This window comes from Mesoplodon mirus (assembly GCF_964341445.2).
Source record: "Mesoplodon mirus genome assembly, chromosome: 18".
Lineage (NCBI taxonomy): Eukaryota > Metazoa > Chordata > Mammalia > Artiodactyla > Ziphiidae > Mesoplodon > Mesoplodon mirus.
Window position 1 is genome coordinate 16,700,470 of NC_138994.1, and position 18,848 is coordinate 16,719,317.

The 18,848-nt window shown below is 49.7% G+C and overlaps 1 protein-coding gene across 2 annotated transcripts in view; it reads right to left on the reverse strand.

Moving 5' to 3' along the window:
* Positions 1 to 218: 218 nt before the first annotated feature.
* The window catches only part of SEC14L1 (SEC14 like lipid binding 1), a 50,298-nt gene continuing 31,668 nt past the window's right edge, over positions 219 to 18,848 (reverse strand). For both annotated transcript variants that reach the window (XM_082603747.1, XM_082603748.1), the window contains 14 exons: positions 16,065 to 16,214; positions 15,819 to 15,950; positions 14,429 to 14,557; positions 13,714 to 13,948; positions 12,358 to 12,467; positions 10,720 to 10,909; positions 9,783 to 9,871; positions 8,583 to 8,653; positions 7,480 to 7,651; positions 7,035 to 7,169; positions 4,810 to 4,944; positions 2,499 to 2,750; positions 1,209 to 1,387; positions 219 to 982 (listed from right to left, as the gene is read on the reverse strand). In XM_082603747.1, coding sequence (XP_082459873.1) covers positions 877 to 982; positions 1,209 to 1,387; positions 2,499 to 2,750; positions 4,810 to 4,944; positions 7,035 to 7,169; positions 7,480 to 7,651; positions 8,583 to 8,653; positions 9,783 to 9,871; positions 10,720 to 10,909; positions 12,358 to 12,467; positions 13,714 to 13,948; positions 14,429 to 14,557; positions 15,819 to 15,950; positions 16,065 to 16,214 — 2,085 coding nt within the window. In that variant the 3' untranslated portion in view covers positions 219 to 876. The remainder of the gene's footprint in view (positions 983 to 1,208; positions 1,388 to 2,498; positions 2,751 to 4,809; positions 4,945 to 7,034; positions 7,170 to 7,479; positions 7,652 to 8,582; positions 8,654 to 9,782; positions 9,872 to 10,719; positions 10,910 to 12,357; positions 12,468 to 13,713; positions 13,949 to 14,428; positions 14,558 to 15,818; positions 15,951 to 16,064; positions 16,215 to 18,848) is intronic.

Here is an 18,848-nt window from a genome sequence, read left to right on the forward strand (position 1 = left end):
CTCTCAAGTACCCTTCTAGTGACTAGAAGAACCATCTGGGCTCTGATGCTACCAAGCTGTGAAGGGCCCAGGGGAGGCCAATCTAGAATGAGTTCAGAACTAACGCGTGCAGGTAGGAAGAGCAACACACCGGGAGGAAAAGGGAGAGGACGCCCTCGGCCCAAGTTCATGGACAGAGGAAGCCTGCTCTCAAAGTACCAAAAGGTTTGAAAGGAGGAAAGAGGAAATAATGTTTAATGATGGCGGTGTTCTTCCTGGCATTGTGGGGAGCCCGCGAGAGCCCCTGGCCCCCCAGACCCACTTTAAAACAGTGGGTCCGTCTGCCCCGGAGCCGGGCCGGGGTGCCCACAGGCTCCCTCTGAGTCCTTCTGATTAAGCGGTGTCTGCTCAGAGGAAAAGGAGCCTAGCGGGCAGTCACTGAATCCTCGGACCGCGTCGACCACCGGCAGGGATGAGGTGAGGGCCGGATGCAGGGCGGGGGACAGGTTGGCAGCTTCTGCTCCGCGGAGGAAGGTGGGTCACCTCTGACAGGTGGTGGGGAGTTCATCCACTAAGGGATGGTGTGGAGGTGCTTGGAAACATTTTTTGCATCAACATTTGAGACAAAGTCAACCTCTTAATTGGTATATAAACTACTTTTCTTTGAAGAGAGAGCCCTTGTGCTCTGGTTGGATTTTGTGCACACTGTATACAAAACCTATGGCTATTGAGCTAGAGTTAAAACTACCTGTCGAGATCGTTTCGGGGTCAGTGACTACGTTTGCCACCTGGAGAGCTACGTGCTACCTAGAGGGCCAGAGGAGTCTGCACAGCGCGGCTGCTGGGCGGGCGGGCAGCGGCCCGAGGCGGTGGGCCGTCCCCTCTGCGCACTGTGTGCTACCTGGAGACCATGGAGCTGGAGTGGGACTGGCTGGACGAGGTGGTGGCAGCGCTGAGCTGGGAGAACCCGCTGTGGCTGGACTCCAGGCTGGTCATGGAGCCTCTGCAAGAAGCACGGGGAGGGGGGCGTGTGAGGACCCCACCGCGGCCGCCCACCACCTTCCTGGCTGATCCCAGCCCGCTCCCCGCAGCGTCCTCCAGAGCCGGGCCGGCCGTGCGGGGCCCAGGGGGACACAGCCCCCCACCACCCTCCCACACTGATAACGCCGTGAACTGCCAGCGACAGGTGGCCCGGAGGCCGCCCCGGCCTGGACCCCAGCCTCACGCACCGGAAGTCCTCGGACCCGATCACTTCAGTGTAGTACATCACTTTGCACTTGTGGGAAGAGACCTGCAGGGAGGCCAGCATGTCGTCCATGCGGGGCAGGCTGGTGGCAGCACAGGCCGGCATGCTGTGGAACTTCCACTGCAGGATGTAGAAGCCCGGCCACCGTGTCACGTGGGAGCCCTGGAACGAGTCAGGCGGCACCAGCTGAGGACCTGCTTTCCATGCCCTCCCACAACGGGTCTGACAAACGCCAGGAGACCGGGTCCACTCGGATCCAACACTGATTACTGACCATCTCGAAGCACTGGCTGCCCTGATTCATAATCGGGGTCCATCCCACGCTGCCTCCCGGGTGTCGGCCCTGCAGCCAGGCCTCTGCCAGGCACTGGGGAGGCCACGGGAGGGACCCTCAGAGGCTGTCCGCCCCCAGGACTCCGCCTCGGGAGGAGGATGCAGGCGCCCGCAGGGTGGGAGCGCCCAGGGGTCCTCTGCTCACCCTTGAGGGCCTGGGGTCAAAAAAGGCCACTTGGACCAGGCAATGCTCTCTCTGATGTGCTTCCAATGACCTTACCGGTGTATTCTGGGTTAAAAGGACATCAATCTAAAGTAGAATGCCAATCTGTGAAAACTACTTTCTCCCTTTATTCTGGAACTAAAGACTGTGATACAGATTAAAATGTTCATTATTTAGAAAACTGAATAAAATACTCTCTTTTACTCTGCTTCTAAGACCACCAAAACACTGACAGGCTTATCCCTGAAAATCGTAAAGACAGCAAAATTATGCATCTATTATGAAGGCCAGAAGCACCCGAGAGCGACCATTCTGAGCTCAGGCGCTCTGAATAACTAGCCAAAATTTTAAACGAGCTGACAGAGCATTTAAAATAAATTAGGATGCTTAGTAATGAGACTTAATAGTTCCCTAATTACTTGTTTCTCTCCCTTCTATTCGGGGTGATTTCCCTTGAAGAGAAGAATGCCGCCAGGTCAAAGGCCGTCTTAGCAGAAGCCTTCTCAATCCCAGCTTTGTACGTGTACCGAATGCCTTTTCCTTTCTTCCATGTCGCTTTTGTGAAAATACTTCCAGAAATAATTCATGACTTTAGATACAAGTAATGGATTCTGCTGAGCTCCAGGTCCTTCTGGGATTCGCTCGGCTTCCTGAGCGACTCTAACCGTAACCAAGAGGACATACGGAGCTGCCTGTCTACAGACGCAGGGCAGGGCCGAAGCAAGACTCCTTCTCGGACGGAAGAGCCGCGCTGCGGGGACTCCCAGGAGACCTTACCTGCACGCTTTCCCCTTCTTTGCAGATCAGAGGCGACTCCACCATGCTATAGTCCCGGCCCAGCTGCCAGATTCTGTCTATCAGCTGCACGTTGTTCCCTCCTGGGGAGGTGATGCTGTGCGCCCCCAGGGAGTCCTTTTTGGGTGGCTGCGGCGACCTCTTGGAGTGATAGATGTTAAAGACGATGTCCCCTTTGCACACATCAAAATCCCAAGTGATCACCGAAGAGGCATCCACAATCTGAATGAGAATCTGGAAAAAGAGGTTCCATCAACCCACCAAAATAAGCACGGGCCTCTGAGGCGACGCCGCGGCAGCAGGTCCCCCGGCAGCTTTCCCCCGGCTAGGGGGGCGCGCGTGGCCAGCCCTCCTTGCTCAGACTCCTCACCCCACCTTCCAGGCCTCTGCTCGCTCTTTTCGTTCTTTCACCCAACTGCCGCTGCTACACGTCAGGGCCAAGCTCAGTGCCCTGTCAGCTACACCTATGGTCCGAGCTTCCCCTCAATTCCCTGAGTGCTTTAAAACACCCAGTGCTGGCTGTAAAAAGTGTCTTAATACAAAACAGAAATAACGATAGACACCACAGAAGTGGTTCCGTGGGTTGCTCTGGGCTGAAGGGCACAGGGAAGGTTGCAGAAGAGCCCAGGAGGGACGGGAAGGAAGCATCCAAGCGGGGAGCGGGGGTGGACACGAGCGCAGGCTGAGTGGCCTCTGGCCGTGGCCGCTGGGCTGGGTGGGAAGAGGGCGCCACGTGGCCCGGGGGTGGGGAAGGGCCCCGGGTGTCGAGTGCCAACCTAAAAGCTGAATTTCATGCGGCGCCCATACAGCTTCCCCACAGGGAATGATCAAAGTTATAGTTTCAAAAGATTACTGCGGGAGGGATGTGAGAATTAAAACCAGCTGTAAAAAGTTATGTATTCACTAAAAAATTCCAGCAGAAGCCAGGCCCCGCGCCCCACCCTGCCCTGGAAGCCTGCCCACTGAGCCTTCCGGGAGGCGTGTTAGCGCTTTGCTTCTCGTCAAGCAGCCCTTTTGGTCCCACCACGGCCACTTCTCACCGCTGACAGACCCACACAGAATTTCCCTAAAGAGCGGATTCCATAAGCACAAGAGCTGCATCTAAGCACAGCGGTGGCACCAAAGACACCCAAGTGGCTCTGAGGGCAGAGCTCGCTTGGACGTCAGCCCCTCTGTGGACCGGCACTCTCGCTCCTGCATTCACAGCGGGGACGAGGAATTCAGTCCTCAGTTCATGAGACCGCCATCCTCGATTTGTGCTTTACTGAACCCCCAAAGCAGAACTGCAGTTTTCAGTTTTGATGTAGAAACACTTGCACAGATACCCTGTGACTCACAAGAACACACCACACCACTGAGTTCTCTACCCTGGATGAGAGCAACCACAACCTAAGGAAAGAACTTGGCCTCCTCGCGCCTGCCGGCCTCCAAATAAAAAACGAATACAAATAATCCTCAAGACACAGTCGACTTCCCCCTACAGAGGCTGTGAATAAGGCACATCGAGCCTGTCTTTTTTGCTCGCTCAAACCACAGCCCCATGTCCACTTGCCCCACGAGGCACGGGTGGGCCGTGCGGGACACACTCCGGCCAGGAGGATGGAGGCAGCAGTGTGGCGTCAGCTCCCGGCCGCCACTGTCCACCCGGCCAGCAGCCCAGCCCGCTGAGCGGCCTCTCTGTGCCAGGTGCCACCCCTCCCTCGATCCTGAGCCACAAACCTCAGCCCGAAGTCCAGGAAGGGCCAGTGAGTGCTGAGTCCCTTGTGACGCCACAGCACACATGCGTGTGAAAACACAGGCACACTCTTGCTTCTGCACCACCACGTGACAGCAAGGAGAGAAAACACATGTGCTAGATTCTCCTCACTCCATCAGATTTATAAAAACGGGCAAATTCCTTAAAGGTAATAAATAACCAAATCCAGTCAAGAAAAAACAGAAGATGCGACTGGTCCTGATCACTGAGTACATTAAACTGAAGAGTTACAAATCTTCCCAAGGGGAGACCTGCTACGCGCCCCTGTGTGTCCAGGCTCTCGGGTGAACTGGACCGCGAGCTGCCTACCCTCCTTCCGGGCGCCCTGACCAAGGGCAGCCACCTTCCCCTCTGAGAGAGCCCTGCCCTCCTGTGTCGACATCTACCTAAACTGCAGATCAGTGTCAACACAAACCTAAAGACCAAGACCAGAGAAAAGCATCTGATTCTCCTAAACTACACCCCACTGGGGAGACCCACAGAAGAACCACGGTGGGAAGGGGGGCCCAGCCCCTGTGGCTTCGTGCCGGCACCTACCTCGTGCGGGGCCCCTTTGAAAACGCTCGCGGACTGGTAGATGGTTTCGGTCCAGAGCTTGAGGTCTTCGTTCTCCAGCTCCTCTGCGGTCCTGTACAGGGACTTGGGCACCAGGCCCCCCTCCGGCACTTCACACTGGAAATGTAAATGCAGTCGTGCGAGCTGAGCCAACACAGGCCACTCCGCTGAGAACCAAACGCCGGCAGCGCCATGTCCTGACACACGCGACTCCTCGGAGCCGCTTAGGAAATGGACAACACCTGCCACGTCGCAAAACACTCTACACTACTTAGCAAAATAATTGTGAAAAACCACTTAAATACGTGTGTCTCGCTTTAAATAAAAGAGAACAAGTTGAAGCTGATTTGCCACAGAATTCACACTAGTGCGTATGAGGGACTGGGTCCAACTACTGAAGCTGGTTTATATAAGAACAGTTAAGTATGTATATTGCGCCGCAGAAGAAAACATTATGTTAAGAGTTTTATTCTCCGCAGCTACAGACACTATTCTTATTTATACAATTACAGTCAAGATATATAATCTATAAGAAAGCTTTGTGTCTAAGTCAGATCAAATGATCAGTCCATGACACCAGCCAAAAAATAATAAAGAGCAGCAACTTTCGAATTTGCTTCAAACAGGCTGAATTAGAATTTGCACATTTCATAAATTTCCTAACTGACCTGGATAGAATGACTTAACACTCGAGCTCGTAAAATCCAAGCACTGCCTACATTATCAGCCCTGGGAGGTGAGCACACAGGAAAGAAACACAGCCGTCTACAGCGGGCAGTGCAGCGGGACGCAAACACGCCACAGCACCGAGGCCACGTTAGATAGCAGCAGGCAGAATCGAGCACTGTCTCTTCAACACCAGCCCGACAGCGGCACGGAAGAGCAGAGAGGGAGCCTTAACGGCCGGCGTGGGGAGACCTCTGCTGACTACGGGACTCTTAGCATCCTCAACACCTCATGGGGGAGTCAGGTCTGCTTCTGCTGCAGCCCAGTTGCTTTCATCGTAACTGGAAGGGGCAACCTCGCCGGGTCCTGCTCTGATATAATCGAAGTCTGTGGGTTTCTACAGATCTGACCTCGTGCTTTAATCTCACGGGCGGCTGGGTGAGTGAAGGTCCTCTACCTCACTTGCTCCTTTGTGCTGCACTGCGATTCCTTGGAGCAGGACTGAAGGCCTGAGAGCTGATTCAAGTGCCAGTTAAATTCCTCGAACAATCCAGAGAGATTCTCCCGAGCGCCCAATCATTAGCTAAATACATGAGTCAGCCAGGGGGGCCACATCTCAACATCTCAACGGCTAACCTTATTTACTATGAAGGAGGATGGAAGTCCCTTCTCTGAGAAGAACCACTACTCCCTGCTGGCGCCCGTCACCTGTCACGTCAGCAAGATGCGTGGACCACATTTCTGTTTCCTTCACCACCCCCGTCAGGCCGTTGTGCCCCCGAGGCTGTACGGTCCTCAAGGAACTAAACTTCTCTGACTCCCTCGCCACAGTACAGGGTAAAGAAGTGAGCCACCTGCCTGATAACCTAGCAACTCAATGTATTTAAAGCCCCACATCACATACAAGAGAACTAGTTCCCTTAACTATTCCTTTTAAAATGTTATCCTGATTTATTGTCAAGGGGGAAATCTTTTTGAGAATCAATTTGATCTTTTTTTTTTTTTTTTTTTTGCAGTACGCAGGCCTCTCACTGTTGTGGCCTCTCCCATTGCGGAGCACAGGCTCCGGACACGCAGGCCCAGTGGCCATGGCTCAGGGGCCCAGCCACTCCGCGGCATGTGGGATCTTCCCGGACCGGGGCACGAACCCGTGTCCCCTGCATCGGCAGGCGGACTTCCAACCACTGTGCCACCAGGGAAGCCCCTGATTTTTTAATGTTTTAAAAAAATGCACAGCTCCTCTAAAACGATTAAAGAATCTGATTCACACAAAGCTGAGTGAATAAAGCAAGCTGCAATTACACTGACTGTAAAACAAATTCTCATTAGTATTTAACAATGAAGAATGTGTGTTATCAAAAATTACCTAAATGGTTCTGTTTAGTTTAACCCAGTATCAGAGAGATGTCAGCCAAAACAAAAACTGAAAGACAATCAAATAATCCAAACTAAAAGTTCTGAAAATCCTTTGTGCAAACCAACATCCACCTCTGCTACCCTCGTAAGCAGCCAAACGTGCAGATGCTTTCCTAGATACATACCATGCACTCTCCACTCAGGAAATCTGGAATAATCTCTTTATCGATGTAATCCAGCAGGCCTCCAGGACCCTGGTAGTCATTTCCTGCATAAATAAGGAATTTCCTTCTGGTGTTGTCATCAATGAATGGACTAACCTATAAATAATTAGAAAAAACCATGTAGTCATATTTGCTTTGCTGTCTGTATTTCAAAGATTAAAATTACACGGTGATATTACGGGGGGGGGGCGGATTCAAGTTTGATACGCTTTTTCTGTAAAGCCCAAGTGCATGACATTAGGACCCTCGGGAATTCTTTCTTTCCTTAGATAATCTGAAAAACTTTGATGTCTCTGTGCTTATTTTGCTTTATGACTTCGAGTCACAGATGCATACACATACATGAACGCATGTGTGGGCACCTTCCAAGAGGCTACCAGTTATGCAGAACAACACAGAAACCCACCAGAGTCCAGAGGACAGGAAACACCCTGGGGGCACGGAGGATCAGAAGGCGGCCCAGCGTCTCGGGGTAGTTGGCCTCCACCACCTCGATGATGCGCAGCAGGGCCTTCACGCCCGGCCTCCAAAGGTGGCGCATGTTCAGCCCTTCCAGGTCCACCAGGCAGGTCCACGAACTGCAGGTGAGATGAACTCCGTTCAGTACACGGCACACTCGGCAAACCGCGGCCCAGAGCGACTTGCTTTTCTTTTCAACGTTATATACGGTCATTTGTATCCATTTCCAAAGATACACCAGGTTTTAAAAATCACAGTGTAATGAACTCTATTTATATCTGCTTGTATCAAGACACGGGATGGGTGTGGTAGGACTAATCCCTGAAACCTCAAAGCCGCCAAGAGCTAAGGGACCGTGACTCAAAGCTTCAGTCTGACGCACTCAGCAATCCAGCGAAGGAGGCCAGGTGCTGCCCTTGACCTGCTGAGCCCCCTCTACTGACCCAGCGGGGTGTGTGTGTGGCATTTAAATACATGGTGTGACTGAACGATAACCTACTCTTTGACAAACGTTATTGAGTCAAGCGCTGTGGCAGGAGCTGAGAATACAGCAGTGAGCAAAGGTCCTCAAAGTCCCTGCCCTCCTGGAACTTATGTGCTAGTTAACCATCTATTCCCTTCTCTATGCCAACCTCTGAACCACTGCACATTTTCAAAAGAGTTTACCATAACTAGAAGTTTGGTTTAATAGCACAGACCAATTTTTTTCTGTCCCACCTCCCCACCACCAAAAAATAAAGGAGCAAAACCCAACCACCTGTGACTCTGGGCTCCCAAGGACCATGCAGACCTCAGACACACCAATCCACTCAGACCGAGGGGATGGCAATGCCTGGGGGCAGAAACACCAAACTCTAGCAATGGTCCCTCACAACTGACTATCTTACATGCTCTATATGTTTCTCTCTTATCTGCCTCCTAGAGCATTATGGTAAACTATTTCCACTTGGTCCTATAAAATCAAACCAGATTTTGGTTCTAAAAATCAACTAGAAATACTTAACTCATATTCTCAATAAGCTAGCAGGACAAACAGCACCACACAGCTACCTGATAGGCCGGCCGAAGACTTTTGTATTTTCTTCACACCGTCTTAGCCCTTCTTCATTTATGGAGAGAACCTACGTAAAAAAGGGCCATAAAGATTCCATGATCAGTCTAAGAAGCTACCACGATGGCATCAAAGCTATGCGACTGACAATAACACGGCGTGTTTTAGGTAGGTGTGTAAACCCAGTCATGTATTTAAATCTTGACACATTCATACACACAAAACACAGCACGGACGAAGAACATCTCTTTCAAAGAGAACGAGCGCTGTCCTGTGTGGCAAAGGGGACAGCTCCCCAGTGAGATGACAGGAGTCTCCAGATGGGCGGGGAGGGCACGAACTGCTGACCTATCTCCAGAGCAGACACATCCGGAAGTGTCGGACGTTAAGCGTCCGTCAAGTGGGGACACTGTGATGCTACACGTACCAGCCAAGAGAAGAGGCAGTGTGAGAACTGACTTGAAGTCCAGCTGAAAGGAACCCTTCAATCTGGAGTAACAAGCCCTTCCCCAACAGATGTAGTCCACCCGTATCTTTGTGCGCACATGTGTGTACGTGTGGATGCGTACGTACGCCCACGTCAGCACACGCACAGTGGCGGGCGCTAACAGAATATGCAACAAAATGCCAACAGTGGATATTTTGGGATAATGGATTATAGATATGCCTTTTAAAGTTTTTGCTTGTTCGTTTCTAATTTAAGGACAATATTCTTCTCTTCATAGCTGCCCACGTGGTGGAAGCTGCCCTGGAAGGGGTCAGGGAGACAGGGAGACAGGGAAGGAGACAGGGAAGTAGCCCTCATGAAAGATGCTAAGAGCCTGGATCACGGACGTGCCAGTGGAGAGAGTGCTATTAAGAGGTCCGATCTGAGGGGCATCTTAAAAAGAGAGCGAGGGTGGGAGGGGGGTGCCCAAGTCAGTGGGAGAGAAAGGAAAAGGCGACTCAGGACCAGCTCCCCGTACCCTCTCAAGGGGCTATACTGATTTTTCTGTTCATGCTGCCCCACCGTGAAAAACACTTTTATAATTTTTGTGCTCTCTTTTGAAGTTTTTGAAATATATTAATAGATCTTCCTTTCTAATTATGAAAGTAAAACATGCTGTTGCAACAGGACAGCTGTCCTCGCCCACCCCTGCGGGCAGAGAAAGAAAGTGAAGCCACAGTGGAGCCTGGTGTCCTCCGCAGGGAGCACTCACGTATCTCAGCAGGGCCTCCTCGCCGAGGGCTCTCACCAAGCCTTTGGTGTCCATCTGCCCCAGCCTGAGCACGTAGAGGGGCCGCCCGTCTGCAGGGGGAAGGACAGGCGTTGTGAGCGCCATTCCTGACATGAAGCTGGGGACACAGCTCTGAGGCCCTGACAGGGAGATGGGCTCACCCAAGTTCCAAAGGAGTTTCAAGTGCTCTCCCGCTGAGAGGCAGCGGCGGCCTTCTGTGGTGCCCACAGGGCCCCCGCAACCCTGCCCCACCAAAGCCAGCCGACGGAGCAGCTTATTAGCAGGGCCCCGGAGACGCTCTGCACGGAGCGAGGGGGCCCAGCGGAGCTCTGTCCTCCGTCCGGCTCTACCACGCACACCGCGGCCATCGCCGGGCTCAGCCGTGACCCCACTCCACCCGCCACCAAGTTGAGTCAGGAAGCACCGGGCTCGCCTTTCGACGGCGCAGGCTGTCCTGCAGGGCGCCGTGTGCAGGGTAATCCAACCAACCCACGCGCACCCAATCATTCATTTTAGGGATCACTGTTCTTGGTTCAAGTTTTGTTCACTCTCCAGGTAGAGCTGAAATCCTGATGTGCAAAACCTGGCTACACGTTTTTACAGATACTGCAGGGGCTAAGTCACTGGGAAGTACCTCTCCTAGCACTGTGCTCCTGAGAAATCTCTGCCTTCAAAGTTTTTTAAATAAAGTCAAACTCCACACAACTAAGGAACGCAGTAGAGCAGGCTGCCCGAGGGCAGCGAGAGCGGTGAGGGAGCAGCAGCCTCAGGCCCTTCCTTCCGCTCTACGGGGCACCCCCAGGGTGGCGGCGGCGGCGGCGAAACGGGCATCCACGTGCTCGAGCCGGGGGAGGGAGGGGCAGCACACCCACAGGCCCGCCTGTCCCTACGCGTGTCCCGATGCCAAGTTCCCAGCTACCTTTGTCGTGATGGTGCCAGCCTCCCGCGTAGTAGTCCTGAAGGACCTGGGGAGGCTGCCAGGTGTCGAGGATGTAGTCCACCTGGTGCTGCTTTCGCCAGGTCAGAGACTGACACAGGGTCTCTCTGGCTTTGTCTATGTTGAAGTCCCGGGCGCGCAAGAACCGGAGAATATGCTCATCTTTCGGGATCTGTTGAGAGAAAGAGATGTTTCTAAGCAATGTTAAAAGCTGCTAAGGGGAAAAACCAAGTTTCCAACGGAATAAGACTCTGAAAGTCTCACTTCTTATCAGCAGCGAGCTGCACTATCGCACTATGTAAAATTAGCCATTACCAGAAACACGTTCCTTAATGCTTTAGAAACTCAGCATGATTAGTCTGAATAATCTTCATGCTATTCCCATTTTAGTTTCAGCAAAGTACAGCGAAGGCAGAAGTAATTTCTTAAACTCCAGGTGCTTCAACTCACTGAGCTAACCTGCGAGTTATTATGATCTGAGCCCTTTTCTGTGTATACATGACACGTAAATAAAAACCCGGAACACAAAACAGTGTTGTTGCTTTTGGTAGTGGCGCTGGTGTCCTGACACACCGGAACCTTCTCCAGGTTCCGCTCCTGGCAATCGACAAGTTCGACAGGTCGGCTTCCCTAAGTAAAACACAAGGCCAAGGCTGTGTCTGGGTCTCCCGTGGACTGGCTGCCCTTGACCCCGGCCACGCACTCACTGCCGCACGCTGCTGGTGCACAGATGGGGGGCGTGTGGTTGGCACCCCCTAACTACCCCACTCCTGGGAAAATAAAGCGCTGAGATGGCATCACCTTCTCGCAGAAAGGACCACCGTTACCAGGAAGTGGCTAGGAATGTCGGTTCCAGGACCAAAAGGCCTGGCTTCAAACCCCAGCCCACCACTCACTAGACCTAAGACCCTGGGCAAGTTACTGAACTTCTCTGTGTGCACCACAGGGGTGATAAAAACAGCACCACCTCATAGGGCTGCTGGGAGGATTTAATTAAGATCTTAAAAGAGAGTCTGGTGCACGGTCAGCACGCAACAAATGGCAGCTCTCACCACAGGGGCTGTGTTCTCAGTAACTAATACCAACGGTCCTCCGATGTTGGGCGCTAGTGACCGAGACTGACCGACGTAGAGAGCAGGCCAGCGAGTGAGTGACTTCCCCGACACACAAATCTGCCTCTGCTCCACACTAGTCCCCATCAGCTGGAGGATTACAGAAGTCTAATTCCTTATGAGGCTGCTTACCAAAAACCTCAAAATCAAAGCCCAAACAGTTCTAACCTCTGAATAATCTGTGAACCACTTCCAAACCTTCTGAAAATTAAAATGTATGAATACTTGGAACACAATATTGCTTTGCAAATTGACATATAATTGTTTTTCAGCAAGCCCATCCTCTGTAACATCTACAAAAGTACAGCTAATTATACACAGCAGGGCATCATAACTTGCCACGAAGGACTCGGGTGCCACACACAGGGATACGGATTCAATGCCTTTTAGACTGGAAGGGACATTCCCAGCTATGGCAATCGGGCACATTTGCTCCGAGTCACTATGAACAGGACCAGGGATCCGAGGTTTCACAACAGCACCCCTGCACGTGAGTGTGAATTCTCACTTTGCCCTTGTGGGTCTCCTGGAGCCACTGGCGAAGCCGGATCAGGCAGCTCTCCTGCAGTGGAGTCAGGTCACCCAGGTATCTCTTGATGTAGTCTGCGTCTAGTTTGTCTGGAATATAAATTACAGGACATCATTTACAACAAACAACACTGAAGCTCGAAGGCTTCCAAAGTCCTCCTGCTTGGTGACGTTCCTGTGTGGTCCCGGCGTCTGAAAGGTGACTGAACCACAGGGAAGGGGGACTCTAACCAGCCACCCCAGAGACCCCCAATGACAGTCTTTAAGCCCAATCACTGCCAGAGCCACATAGAAACGTGCCGATTCCTTTACACCCCCCCGACTACCACCAGATCTACTCTGTTTGCAAAATATCAACTCTATTCATGACAGAATGACGGCTGTTACAGATATTTAATGATACTTAATTCAAAGTTACATGAGGACGCACATCATATAAAACTATGAAATAAAACAAGTGGATCTAGACCTATTTCGTCTGTTCAAGAACACAAGAAATCTTCCTCATGAGGTAACATAAACTGGAAGTATGAGATTTCAAATTAAGCATAGCAAAGAAAAATTCCCAAAGTGAAAAATAAAACATATTGCCAAACTAACTAAAACACCTGCCACCTGTTGAAAAGTAACCAAGGGCACAGTTGAGCCACAGAGAAGAACGTATGGAAAGATAAATGCCAATAATTCAACAAAACTTATGAGGGCAGAATTTCTTGTATTTTCTTATTTTACAATGGGCACAAGGTTGAGAAATAAAAAAGGGGTGTGTGTGCGTGTGTGCGTGTGTGCGTGTGCGCGCGCGCGCACGGGCATGACGCACAAGAAAGGCGGCACGGCATGGTGGAGCTTGCCACTGAGCCTTAGTTAACTCATGTATAAAATGAGGACAATAAGCATTTCCTACCTAAAAGGAATGATTATGAAATGAGTGAACATTCATAAAGTGCTTAGAACAGTGCCTTGAACCTAGTAAGCCTAAAATGTGTTTGGTGATGATATAATTGTGTTAAAAAGATCAGTTCCTACCTTACAATTCCCTGAAGATACCTTCAACTAAAATAAAAAACATTTCCTGGTCTCAATAAAAGAATAACTTGATATGCCCCTTCCTGCCCATTTTTTATAAACTCATAAAAATAAGAAAAACATTTTTTTCTTAGAAGGAAGTTTCTTCATTCTAAGAGAAAAATAAAATCAACGTGTTATATAAGCCAGAGGAAAGGGGACAGTAACAAGATCAATTTTCTGCTCGTGTAACCTCTAAGCGTCCCGAGAGGCAAAGGGTCGAGGTAAGCCTGGAGTCTTGCTCTCAGAGCGAAGCCTCTCTCAGACTCACCGTCAGGGGTCCCAGCCGCGGGCTCGGGCACCCCACTCGGGGTGCTGAGGGGCTCGCTGCTCAGCCCTTCCTTTAGCGCAGGGTCTGGGACTACTACAGCCAACGGCGCTGCTGGTTTCTTGCAGGATGAGGACATCTCTGAAGAGGGTGCAAGGGAAGGTGGAGTCCAGCGGGGCACAAACGTGATGCCTTCTTCTTCTAGCTGACGAAGGTAGTACTCAATGATCTCTTTTCCCTTTGAAGCAAAAGCGGTTTTACAGTTAGTATATACTGAGCTTTCAAATTATTCATCCCTCACGGGTTTTTAAAACCGTGATAAAAACTGAGTTACATAAATAGGAAAAAGAAAAGCCAAATGCCTTTGTGGGTTTTTTTTTTTTCATAATCTTACTTCCTCTTCTCTAAAGGTCTAGGACATCATATCTAAGATGGAATTTTTTATATAACTAGTTAAAAGCACTGATTTACCACACTGGTACTCAACATGTGCTTTGTGTCTCAATCCGAATGCTTTCCAGTAGCATTTAAAACAAGCCTTCAGAAAGCACTCCTAATCCCATACTGATACGACCCCTCCTCCTCCGTCCCCCAGCGACCAGCGTCACCTGCAGCCCCGCCCACCCCTTCCACCCCCGGGAGCCCTGACTAACCCATTCCCAGCCTCCGGAAGAGACTCCCGCCCACCCTCTTCCTTAAAATCCCAAGACAGACTCACTTTTTTAATGTTGCTGGTATACTGTTTCATTGCAATTTTTTCCACTGTACTTTCAAAACCAAAGAAAGATTTAATATCTAAACTTGCAGACTGTTCAAAACAGGTCCAATCTTCATTTTCAGGGTGAACCTGCAGGCAAAAGAGAAAGTATTCCCACTGATTATACTGACAACTGAGAATATCATTTGCTCCTCAGTCAACTGGTACCCAGGAAAAACGCTTATTTTACTAACGATGTTATTATCATGAAAACAGCGGACGGAAAAATTACACAAAGAGGTTCAAATTCATGAAAAGGCTCAAATAATGTTTCTAAAAGAGTCTAAAAGTGACTACTAGAAGGAGAGCTTCATTTTCGTTCTTGGTTCAGTCATTCATTTATTCATTCATTCACCATATTCATCGAGCCATGTTCTCCACCATGAACAAAACCAAGATCCCTGCCTTGTGAAGCTTCCAGTCTAGCAGGGGGAGACTGACAATTGGCCATAAACATACAGGTAAGAAATTATATCATTGTTGGAAGATAAGCACTATGGAAAAAAGGAAAGTTGGTGCAGGGTTAAAAGGAATGGAGGGCAGGTTACAGAACTGAATAGGGTGCTCAGGGATGGCTTCCTCGAGAAGGGGAGATCTGAGCGAAGCTGGAAGGAGGTAAGGACGGGAGTCAAGCGGAGCTCTGGGGGCAGAAGGAGCAGAGGTCCTTCGGGAAGCTCGCCTACGCGGCCACAGTCAGCGAGACAGCGGGCAGGCTGTGCCCAAGGCAGGCAGGACAGCAGAGGAGAGATTAGGAGAAAACAGGGCCTCGTAAGCCACTGCAAGGCCTCTGGGCTTTTCCTCTGAGTGAAATGCAGAGACACTGCAGGGGTTTGAGCCCAAAGAAAGCATGACATGATCTGACATACTTTAAATGGATCACTTTGGATTCAGTGTCGAGGATACACTGTAGGATAGTAAGGGTGGAAGCAGAGAGACCTATTAGGTTTTCCCAGTAATCTGGTCAGAGAAGTTCTTGAAACAGGGTGGTGAGCAGTGAAGACGGGGGGCAGATAAACACACTCGTCTCCAATCTTCGGGGGACACAGTAGCCTGGGTCCCTCAATACACATTTCTAAAGTGTTAGAGTGGCCAGAAAAGACGTGGCATATCAGTATTAAAGAACAAGTCAGGCCACCACTTGGCCACCTAAACTGCGACAACAGTGTGATCCACCCTGCAGTACAGCACACCTGCCGCTCCCGCGCATCAGAAACCAGTGACTTTACGTGATGAAGAACTGCCCTCTCAGACAAAGGCAGCCCTCACGCACTGCTTAAAGCAGTGGCCAAACAACTCTCAGAAGCTCCGCGCCAGCACGCTCCGTGCCTCTGCCTGAGCGCCGGTTACTCACGCTGTAGCAGCAGTACTCGTTGATGATGACACGGTTAGAAAACGTTTCATTACGGGCCTCAATGTGCAAAGTACGTTCCTGAGAATTCAGTGAGTTTTTCTGGATAAAATAAACATAATCGACTCCTGCAATCTTTAAAACAGAAACAGAAAGAAAACGGGTTAATAACAAGAGCAACAGAAGCTATAAGCATAAATTCATTTTGGTTTTGGGGGGACTGCCTTTTAAGGTGTGCTTTTCAGTTACCTTTTTCAACAGTCTAGGGGCATCTATATCCAGTTTGCAGCGCCTTTCTATAACATGAACAGCCCCATCTTCACTCTTGAATTCATTCACAGTGTCACTGTCCACAAACATCGGAATCAAAGGACACGTAGGGAACCTCCTTTCATAGGCCTACGAATAAAATTTTTAAAAAGGAATTGAACAAAGATGCAACCTGACAGTCTGTCATTGATAGTCTCCCTGGAATAAAATCACCTCTTAATACATGGCAACACGTTACATCACAGCTATCTTCATCTTTACACCTTAAGCTTTCATTATTTTAAAAAGAAAAAGACATTCAACGTTAATGGACTGGAAGACTCAATATAGTAAAGACGTCAATTTTCCCCATATGGATACAGAGTTTTAACATAATTCCTATCAAAATCACAGCAAGATTTTCTTCTGTAGCTTATAGACAAGATTTTAAAATTTATATGGAAAGGAGAAAGAATGAAAATAGCCAAAACAATTTTGAAAAAGAAGACCACATTGGGAGGCATCCCTCTCCTCGGTATGAAAGCTTACTACACGGCTACAGGAATGCAGGCTTTGTGCACGGGTGGAGGGAAAGACACACAGGTCAACGGACAGAGCAGAGAGCCACAAGCTGACCCACACAAACATGCCCAACTGACTTTTTTTTTTAACAAAGCTGCAAAAGCAATTCGATGGAAGAAGGATGGCCTTTTCACACATATTACTGGAGAAATTACACACCCACAGGCAAAAAAAAAAGACCTCAACCCCTCGACCTAACCCCACACCTTACATAAAAACTATATCAAATTGAATTGTGAACTTAAACATTTCTTTAACATTCTTGAAATGACAAAATTATAGAAATGGAGAACAGATGAGTGGTTGCCAGGGTTAAAGAAGGGTGGGGGGTGGGAGGGGAGTGGGTGTGACTATAATAGGGCAACAAGACGGGGGGCACTTGGGAGATGTTCTGTCTTGACTGCATCATGTCAATATCCTGGTTGTGATGACGTACAACAGTTTCCCTGGATGTTACCGTTTGGGGAAGATGGGTAGAGAGCACATGGAATCACTCCATAATATCCCTTGGGAATAACATGTTATTAATATACTACGAGTCTACCATTATCTCAAAATGAAAAAAACTTAATTTAGAAAAAAGAAAGAAAAAGACTTGCTACATAATTCATCCAAACTTTTAGAGAATGTACTTAGGCACCAGATTTAGTTTGCTCTGTAGCAATCTGTGAAGACTACTGAACTAAAGATACTGTTGAATTCACACTAAAACCTAAGCCATCCAAAGGATCACAGGTGTGCAAAAACAGGACACCATAGGGCGTGCGATGACAAGTGTCTGGCTGTAAGAAGAAACGTGAAAAAGGAAGCCCAGGGCTTGCCTCGCAGCTCTGCTCGCCCTATAATAAGGGACGGGACCGTGAGATGTTGTCGGGTTAGGCTGACAGACGCCACGCCCCTCTTAGGCGGGAGTGGAAGCGGGAGCAAGGGGAATTGAGACACCCCGTCTTACATTAGTGACAACCAAGCACAGATTTAAGGAAGAAATTTACGGTGTGGAAAGATTAATGACAGTGCGGAAATGGCACAGGTTGCTGTGACTGCATTTCTGACAAGGTGCGCGTAGTTTCAGAGCACCGTCCTACTACACAAATGGCCGTCCTGGAGAAGTCACCTGACGCTCCCCTGCAACAGGCTCGACCACGTGGATAGAAGCAGACTCACCACACGGCGCTCACAGAAGACCCCGGAAAACACCAGAGTGGCCTAGCAATTCCTCCCCCCAGGATGTTCACGACCATTTCATTCCAAGTGATTCTCAGTTTTCTGGTATCTCATCTTCTCTCTGTAACATTATAAAGTGACCCCCATCTGAAAAATGTACGCTGCCCTCCTGCTGTCTATATATTTATACTGTACCAAGCTAGGCAACATGGGAGGGAGGGGAAGAGGAAGCGGACAGTTTGGGAAACGGTGTCAGGAAAATACCCAAGAGTGTCCTAGGAATAAGCAAGTGCTGTAAGGGCTTAAGGAGAAGAAAACACACAGCTTAGAGGAACAGAGGGACAGAGGCTTCGGAAGGCTTCCAGGGAGAGGAGGCATTTACACCGGGCCTCAAAGCATGGAAAGGGCTGTTCATAGTCAGTGATGAGGGGAGAGCAGTTCCAGGAAAGTGAACCCAGGAGCGCGATTTCGAGGATACCTCGGGGTGTGAGCACAGAACCACAGCAGGAAGAGGAGGGAAATGGGGGCCTGCAGTGACGCCGTGACAAGGAACATCCCTGCTCAGCACCAGCCACGTAGCCAGGCCCCGAGAGCACAACGGGGGTGGGGGGTGGGGAGACCAGGACCAACAGAAGGCCCCGCCCTCTTCTTCAGGGAAGGAGGGAACGCCACCATGTGACCAGATGGTCAGGAAGGGAGGCAAAACCCACATGGTGACCAATTACATTTGCTTTTTAAATGTTTTTACCATGGGAGTTGAAAATATATTCTTCATACTTATGTACTCCCCACCATTCAAATAGATTCTGAATTCCGTGACTGCTACCACGGGATGATAAATCACACGATAATTCTCTTAATGCATATTATAATAAACAACATTTAAGAAGTTTATTCAGCTGCTGAGATTGTAACATAGATAATTTAGGCCTCCATGAGGCCCTAAAATTTGTTAGTATTAAGTACTGCACACACAAACAATTCTGGAAAAAAAAATTGCTGACTATCATTTGTTCTACACACTGACACTGTCTAAGC